Source organism: Pristis pectinata, chromosome 21 (genome assembly GCF_009764475.1).
Source record: "Pristis pectinata isolate sPriPec2 chromosome 21, sPriPec2.1.pri, whole genome shotgun sequence".
In the NCBI taxonomy this organism is placed as follows: Eukaryota; Metazoa; Chordata; class Chondrichthyes; order Rhinopristiformes; family Pristidae; genus Pristis; species Pristis pectinata.
The window spans coordinates 25,118,435-25,127,703 of record NC_067425.1 but is presented as its reverse complement, the minus strand read 5'-3'; the positions used below and the strand labels follow the sequence as shown (position 1 = coordinate 25,127,703).

The following is a 9,269-nucleotide window of genomic DNA, read 5'->3' as shown; positions in this document are numbered from 1 at the left end:
GAAGACAGTATTTTTATTGGTTAATTCTACAACAGGATTACAATGCATCTCAGAAGCATAATCAGGTGTAATCAGTATGTTTGATGTGAACTGATTTGTCCCATTCTTAACTTGTTATATATGTGAGAACATTAATATATTCTAGAATTTTACTGTCTGTTAATATAAATCATCATTTCATCTCATTTCAACCTAAAGCCTATGAGCCCTAGCAATGTTTAAGTTGAAGTTAGACTAAACCCTCAAGAGGGGTCAGATGTTTCTGGGTTGATTGTGGGATATTGTCCTCCAAACCTGATCACACTCAAAGGGAATGGACACTGAAGCTGCTGCTATTCTTATTTAGCAACGTATGCTTTTCAGATCCAAACCATGAAGTGTCATATTTCATTTGCCAAGATGCCTGCAGGATAAAATGATTTAAAACAAATTAGAATGAATTGTAACTGTGCAAATGTTACAGGAGAGTTGGTGCAGTTACTGGGTGAATAATTCCCTCATGTGATCTTTCCTGAAATCATAAACACAGTTCAAACTTAGGTGCCAAGAGCAGTGACCAGAGGGACCTCCATCAGCACACTGTCATTCCTCAGAACCACCATCCAACTCTTGATCCAAACTTTGAAGTGGAGACTCACTTTGAGAGGCTGCTTTAGCCATGTCATATTCCTTGGCATGTGATCCCTCTGTGTGAGCTGGGGGTTCTGTGTGTGCACCAGTTCCAGGGCTCAGGCTTCCTCAGTTAATTTCTCATATTCACTCACAACATTGAAGGAGGCCATTCAGCCCATCAAGTCTATGCTGGCTTTTAAACCAACCCATCAATCATATTCTCCCACTTAATTTCCTGAAATCATATGCTCTCTCACATGTCTATTAATCTCCTCTTTTAGTCTGTTACAAACTTAACTGCACTAAGGGTGATTTACAGCGGTCAATTAACCAATCAATCTGCACACTTTTGGGATTTGGGAGGAAACCAAGTACCTGAGAGAAACCCACAGGGTCACAGGGAGAACATACAATCTTCACACAGGCTTCACTGGAGATCTGGATTGAACCCAGGTTGCTGGGATTGTGAAGCAGCAGCACTACTCAGACACATCTCACCAGGCAGAGCACTATTCTGGCTGGGTGTTGTGGACAGAAGACTAATGCAGATATGGCATCTACACAGACACCATGAGGAAGATCAAGCAGAACTTGAAGGGACAGTGTTGAGGGAACTTTGCCCTGTGTCTGATCGACAGTCTGACATGGCAATGCTATATGGGGATTTGTGCACCAAGTACCAGAATTAAAGAAGATGGGGGAGTGGTGAATATTTAACAAATAAAAATAGAAATGTTCACTTGTTTCCTCTTTGTTTTTTTTTGTCCACAGTGAGGAAGGTTCAGTGATTAAAGTAAATTTTGCAGAAAATTAATTGCATGAAGCTACCGAGAAGACATGTTTTTCTAACATTAAAGTACTGGACTTCTAAAGTCATTGAATAAACAGTAAGATAACATCACCACGGTTAGCCCTTGTCTGGTGACTGAATTCCACCCCTCACCTGTACAGCTGGGTGGTGCAGGTTCCCACTGCCTGTTACTCACACACGTTATTGTATCCCTTCCCTCCAGCATATATCCGGACTCACAGGTGTACCTGACCAAGGATTTACAGATCGAGAAATGGGCATGAGCCACAACAGGGACGGAGCCGCAGGGAGTCACTGCAAGAGGAAAAATGTCATTACTGGCAAGAGTCAGGATCAAAGCTGGGTGTTTAATCATTTTTATGGCAATAAATTCAAGGGGCTGAAATTCTAAGGAGGTTTCAGTGGCCTTGAGTAACGAGGAAGGACAAATGGAACTGCCCTGACTCTCAGCCACAAAACGTCTGAAGAAAGACTTTATTAAAAGATAAAACTGTAGAATTACAACAGAGTTGGAGGCTATTCTGCTCATCAAACCTGCACTAGCTATTGAAAACCGACTATCCAATTAGTCTCACTCCCCTGCCCTAATCCTCAAAGTGCTGCTATTTTCTCCCCTTCATCTACCTGGTTCCCATTCCTTGCACCTCTTTCCACCACTCTTTCAGGCAGTGCACCCCAGATGGCAATTTATAGATTATAGAACACTACAGCGCAGGAACAGTCCATTCGGCCCACATTGTTGTGCTGAACTAATAAAATTAGTAATCAAATGCCCAACTAATCCATTCTGCCTACACAGTGCCCATATCCCTCTACTTCCTGCACAGTCATGTGCCTATCTAAGAGCCTCTTGAACACCTCTATTGTATCTGCCTCCTCCACCACCCCTGGCAACGCATTCCAGGCACCCACCACTCTGTGTGTAAAAGACTTGCCCCGTATATCTCCTTTGAATTTACCCCCGCTCACCTTTGCTGCATACCCTCTGGTATTAGGCATTTCACCCTGGGAAAAAGATACCAGCTGTCTATGCCTCTCACAATCTTATAAACCTTTATCAGATCTCCCCTCAGCCTCCACCGCTCCAGAGAAAACAACCCAATTTTAATCCAACCTGTCCTTGTAGCACACGCCCTCTAATCCAGGCAGCATCCTGGTAAACCTCTTCTGTATTCCTGTAATGGGGTGACCAGAATCGAATCCAGTACTCCAGATACGGCCTAACTAGAATTTTATAAAGCTGCAACGTAACTTCCCAACTTTTGAACTCAGTTCCTCGACTAGTAAAGCCAAGCATGCCATATGCCATCTATCAAAATAAATCTCTTCTCATGTGGTTCTTTGACAATTATCTTAGACCTGGAACCAGAAATGGTGCTTCCTTTGGCATTCTGTTGTTTCTTTTGTATTTGAACAACCCCAGCTTCTCTGGTCTCTTTGCATATCTGAAGTCCTTATATGCATATCTGGGAGCATTCTACTACATTTTTTCCTGTGCTTTCTCTTGGGGCTTGACATCCTTCCGAAAGGCTGGTGCCCAGAATTGGCCATGATGCCTAAGTTGCACCCTAATTCCTAAACTGATCATTCACATTGCCAACAGGTTAAAAAGGATTAAGATCCAATTTGAGGAGGAGTGTAAAGCTAAATGAGCTGCAGCATGCTGGATTTTGTGGGAGAAGAATCTAACTGACAAGAAGCTGATGGCTTGCCCCACTGATCAACACATCCCAGTAAGGAGGCCTGCTCTGTTTTAGAGTGGGCCATGTTACCAGGCCAGTGGTGAGCAGCATCTGTCTTAGCTCATCATCTTCAGATTGATGCAAGATCAGAGCACCTGCAGGTCAAACCTGCTTTGTCAGGAGAAAAGCAGCATCTGTTGTGCAGGAGACAGCGTTGAACCTAAAGCATACTCCAACCTCCTCCGAGCACTATGCAAATATTCTTAAGCTTAGTATTTTGTTCAAAACTGCCTGGCAAAAATAACCTGAACTTACAGCATGCTCAGCTGTCCATCAAATATCCAATCAGCTCCAACATTTGCCCAATTTATATATTACTATCATCTTTTCAAAGATATCCCTTCATTGGTCTGTTTGATGCTATCTAAGTATCATTTAGATTAATTTATGTCTCACTTTTTATTTGATCTAGACAAATTTTCTCTCACCCAGCTCTCACGTTGCTGTATCTGGCAAGACTTCTCTACATCCTGTTACACTCTGAATTGGTAGAAACAGCACAGTACACTTTTAGCTCAGACAGGAAGACTGAGAGACCAAAAAAAACATTGTTCTGCCCCAGGAATACTGTACCTTCAACATTCTCCTTCCAGGCACTCAGATCTACTTGTGAAATCTGTGTGCAACGCACATATCCTTCTGGATAGGTCCTGAACCTAAATGCATCTCGAGGGACTTCTTCAATCCTGGTGTTATCGCAGATTACTCTGGAGAGTGAGATTTGCTTCAGAGCCTGTTGCTGACTGTCGGTAAAAACCCCTTGGTGTTCCCACCAGAATCTGAAGAACAAAGAAAGAGTACAATGTCAGGCATTTCTGAGATTCTTGTGTCTGTGGGCTGTAGGGAGACTGTTCTCAGCAATGCCCAACGTGCAGTTCCAGTTGAATGCCAGAGAGATTGCAGGGAACCAAACAAAAGTGCACAGGATGATCAGTTACTCATTAAGTTCTCCTCCTCCTCTTACAAATAGCATTAAATTTAATTTAGTTAAAAATTGTCAAAAATTATCTGAAACTGCGGAAGATCTTTAAGGCTTCAACTTGAGCTTTACTATTGAGACTTGGAATTCATTTCCCCTTGGCATGAATGAGGGAGTCATTTAAATTAGTTAATATTTATACATGTGATAAACAGTCATCTCTTACCTGTCTCCATCTCTCAGATTTTTGAACTGCTGTCCTGCCAAGCAGGCAAGCAATGGACCCAACCTTCCACCTCTGACAGATGGCTCTGATACTCCCCCAAGCCATGGCTCGATGTTATCTGGAGTTCCATACAACTTGAACAGGTCCCTTGCCAGACGAGAATTTCTGAGGACTACTGTGAGATCCTTCACACTGTTGGGCTCAGAGAGACCACAGAACTTCCTCCAAGCATTATAACCTGTGTTTATTAGAGAGAAAGAAAGCAAGGAATACAATTTGCGTTTTGCTCTCCAGTTATTTTCTCTCCACTTCTGCTTCTACACGAGGGCCCCAAAGCAGCCCACCCCATGGTTCAAAAATGAGTGAGCTCTAGCAGCTTGGCAGATCAATCACAGAGAGCTTAATGCCATCCTTGTCCAATGTCTACACAGAAATTTCCTGTTGACACTGTAGACAGAAGCAAAAATGTTCCCTCCATAATTCATGAAATAATGCCCTGTCCCCCTACCACTTTACCTGAAAAAGCAGTAGACCAGGGATTAAATCAGATACCTTCTTTGACTGTATAGTTACATTGCATTACAGAATATTATCATTTATTGTGATCAATTAGAATATAAACATCCAGAGGTGATGCTTCAGTTATACAGGGATTGGTGAGAGCACAGCTGGAGTATTGTGTGCATTATTATTTCTGTAATTAAGGAAGGATGTAACAAATTGGAAACAGTTAAGAAAAGATTGACTAAACTAATACCTGGAACAGATGAATTATCTTATGTTAAAAGGTTGGATGGGCTATGCTTATATCTGCTGGAGTTTAGAGAAGTGAGAGATGACTTGATTGAAACATCTAAGATCCTGACATGGTGGAAGTGGAGAGAATGTTTCCTTTTGTGTAGAGCTGGGGATCACTGTTTCAAAATAAGGGATCATCCAATTTAGGCAGAGATGAGGTGAATATTTTTCTCTTAAGAAGGTCTTTGGAATTTTCTTCTTCAAAAAAGAGTGGATAGATATGAGAAATAAAGCAAGAAAATGAAAGATTATTGAAGGTACAGTAGGTGGGAGTACAAGGTTGAGACTAGAATCAGATCGGCCACAATGTTATTGAATGGGGGAAATTACTTGAGAGATCTGGTGATGTAGCTCTGCTCCTCTTACATATATTCTGATGTACAAAGCTTGCATCAGTTGAGGGGTTAATGTAAATTATTTGGTCGTTGAAGTAAAATACCGAGCAATAAATTATACAATGATTGCAAGATGTCAGAGGTCCAACAACCTGCAGCAAAATAGTAAACAAATGGCAAAGAAAGCCAATGGCTTCCTCACCTCTGTCACAAGCTACTGGGTGATGACTAGCTTCTTTATCATCCAAGATTCCAATGGTTAATGCCCAAGCAGATCTGGCAGCTTGCCAGTTGGAATGCATACCCAAGGCCAAGGGTCTATTTATGGGCTTGCAGACTTGGGAAAGAGGGAAAGAATTACAACTGAAGATAAAATTGATTTACTTGTGAGGGTATGGATAATGAAGACATCTGATGCTGAAATAACCTGGTTTACTGCATTTACTTATTTTCAATGAACCTCTTGTGGACTAGTTGATCTGTGATGTTGATTGATGTTGAATGAGACTAAAGACCTTTCATATTTAACATTTGCTATGTGCCTGTGATGCTACTGCAAGTAAGTTTTTCGCATACATGTACTTGTGCATACAACAATAAACTCGATTTTGACTTCATCTTTCAAACAAAGTGTTTTTCCTCTTCAGCATTAAACATATCGCATGGTTCACTCTGATTCTTGACCTACAGTTTATATAAGTCACTTCTAATAGTCAGGGAGCCAGTGGAATAGCTTGTATGATGTTTCCTGCTATCGCCCGGCCAAATTGCCAAAGACCAACACACCATGGATGCCAACTTCCCCTGACACTATGACCCTGAATTGGATTTGATTGATATTCTGTGATAAATGTAAGTTGCCAGGCTTTTTAACTTAATGCCTTTGGAACCGGCTGTCATGCAAGTTGACAAAAGGCAAACAGCTTCTCTTCCCTACTGACCCTTGATTCCACATAAGTCCATACCCTTCAGCAACAAACTTATTTTGTTTCTGTAATCAGTTGTGCCATATATAAACATAACTGCAGGCTTCAGTTTGAGATGGCTGACAGTTTTGTCATGCTCCAATTTTGAGACACCTTTGTAGAAAGCCGGTTATTCAAACTAAATTAGCTCCACCCAATTCCTACTAGTTCCAGGTCACTTAATCTTCTAGTGGGGCATCACAGTGGCATTTAAAGTGCTTCCCAAAGATTGTTTAAAGATAATTCATATTTTTCCCCAGTGGGCATTTAAACTTTTATCAGCTTTATTTATTCTGCATTAAATTCCTTTTATTGGCATTAGAGTACTTGCCACCAGAAAAACATCATCCTGATGTTCAAAGGAAAAAGGGACCATTGAGGGAATACATGTCATCCAGTAAACCCAAAGGGATGAAAATGCCTGCCTCATCCTTCTGCTGGAAGGTTTGGTAACATCCTAAACACCAATAAAGCTAACATAGAACTGCACTTTCAGTGTCAAGAAGGAGGTCCATCATCACTTATCTATAAACTCATGTCTGCACTCAGTAAATGAAAATCAACAAATTGCAAATGCCCAAAATTTGAAATAAAAATAGCAAATGCTGGAAACTGTCAGCATGCCAGGCAGCATCTGTGAGAAGAGAAACAGAGTTAACAGTTCAGATTTCAGAGTCTGCAACCTGGAGCACTAACTCTGTTTCTCTTTCCACAGATGCTGCCTGACCTACTGAGTGTTTCCAGCACTTTCCATTTTAATTTTCCCACACTCAGCTTTCATTCTTTCTGGCCTTCATCCCAAGCCCCTCCAATCTTAGCAAATCTCACTGTTGGTTTGAGATGTTTATGAATGTTCTAAGAAATTTTCAATTGTCTTTTAAGTTCAATCACCATTAATTTTCCTTCCTTTATCAAGTGGACTCTTCCCTAATCCAACTTGAGTTAACATTAGAACACAGTACTTTCATAAATGAGGTGAGGCTTAAGGTAGGGTAAACCCAACTGGAATGTAAAAATCTATCCCATGATCTATCATCACATTATTTTTATCCCTGTCAAAATAGTGCCTGATGAGTTATCCACAGTACATCTTACATATAATCGAGTGGTATCCAAGCAGATTGCTTATGCTGCAGAAACAGTATCATGAACTTCAGGGAATAAGGTTACTTATTGGTTTGCAGTAATTACATTTTTCTTTCAATGTCTACAACCATACAGTCTATTGAGAGTCCGTGTAAATATGTGTTCATGTAAATGCGCATCTATGACTATGCATTTCTATTGAGCATGTGCATAACAGTACGCATATGTCTGTAGCTCCATGAGGTAGGGGTGTGTGTGTGTGTGTGTGTGTGTGTGTGTGTGTGTGTGTGTGTGTGTGTGTGTGTGTATGTGTGAGAGGGGGAGAGGATTGTGTGTTTTTATGTGAAGGAATGTGCATTCGTATATATAAGTATATTTCAATTTTTCTCATGATGTAGAGGAGACCCTTCCAGCTTGTGTTGACTCTTAGAGCAATGCCCTAGATCCCATTCCCCCACAAATTTCCCCTGTAACCTATTCTTTTCCATATGACCATTCACTCCACTGTGATTCTCTCACAATCCACCTACATTAGGGGTAATTTACAGCAAAAAATTAACCTACCAAACAGCACATTTTTGGAAAGTGAGAGGAAATCAGGGCACCCAGAAGAAATGTGGTCCTGGAGGGAACGTGTAAACTCCACACAGACCGGACCAGAGGTCAGGATTGCGGGGTCACTGCAGCTGTTGAGGCAACAGCACTACCTGCTGTGCCACACTGTATGAATGTCCATGTATATCTGTGCAATGTGGCCAGTTCTGAGCAATTCTCAATACCTGGGAGCCCATGGTCCCTGGATCGTTGCAGGTTTAATGAGGCCAGGTCCAGTGGCAGCCGACTCGTCAACTCAAACAAGTGTTGGCGCAGTTCATCCACTATCATCCGATTTTGCTTCTGCCTTTTGGCTGGATTAGCCAGCAATCCCCGAAGAATTGGTTCAACTCCGCCTGACAGAATAAAACATGGCTCTGAACATATGAACGAGTTAAGAGCTGGAGCTAGCCACTTGGTCTTTCAAACCAATTCTGCCATTCAATGAGATCATGGCTGATCTGATTGACACTCAGCTCTGCATTCCACCCACCTGTGATAATCTTCATCCCTAAGTTTATTGAGGATCTATTTACCTTTGCCTAAATGTATGCAAATATTCTACCACCCTTCGAGGAAGAAAGTTCCAAAGGTTCATGAGAAGAAAAATTTTGCTTCATCTCTGTCTTATATGGGTGACCCCCTTACTTTTAATAGTGGCCCCTAGTTCCAAAATCTCCAGTAAAAGGAGACATCCTATCCACACCCACATTGTCAAGACTCAACAGGATCATGTATGTTTTAATCATCCGCTCTCAATCTTCTAAACTCCTGCAGAGTCAAGCCTAGCCTTCTCATCCTTTTCTCAGAAGCCAAACCATCTATTCCAGGTTTCAGTCTAATAACCTGCTCTGAACTGCTCCCAATGCATTAGTTTCCTTCCTTAAATTCTGTACAGTACATCCTAGTTGTGTAACTGAAACACAACCTTCCTAATTTTGTATTCATTTTCCCTAGCAGTAAAAGATAATATTCCATTACCTGCCTAAGTTCTTGCTTTCCTCCACAGTAGATTTTGTGAGTCATGCACTAATATACCCAGAACCTTCTGCATCTGAGAGCTCTACAATCTCTCACCATTTAGATAATATGCTTTTTTTTCTTGTCAAAATAGACAATCTTCCCATTATTACACTTCATTTGCCAGATCTTTGCCCACTTATTTAACCTATTTGTATTCC

General features: G+C 41.3%; 1 protein-coding gene across 1 annotated transcript in view; it reads right to left on the bottom strand.

The window, feature by feature from the left end:
- Window positions 1-380: 380 nt before the first annotated feature.
- Window positions 381-9,269, bottom strand: part of LOC127581501 (myeloperoxidase-like) — a 29,362-nt gene continuing 20,473 nt past the window's right edge. The window contains exons 11-14 of the mRNA XM_052035962.1: window positions 8,274-8,444; window positions 4,311-4,548; window positions 3,739-3,944; window positions 381-403 (exon numbers count right to left, since the gene is read on the bottom strand). Coding sequence (XP_051891922.1) covers window positions 381-403; window positions 3,739-3,944; window positions 4,311-4,548; window positions 8,274-8,444 — 638 coding nt within the window. The remainder of the gene's footprint in view (window positions 404-3,738; window positions 3,945-4,310; window positions 4,549-8,273; window positions 8,445-9,269) is intronic.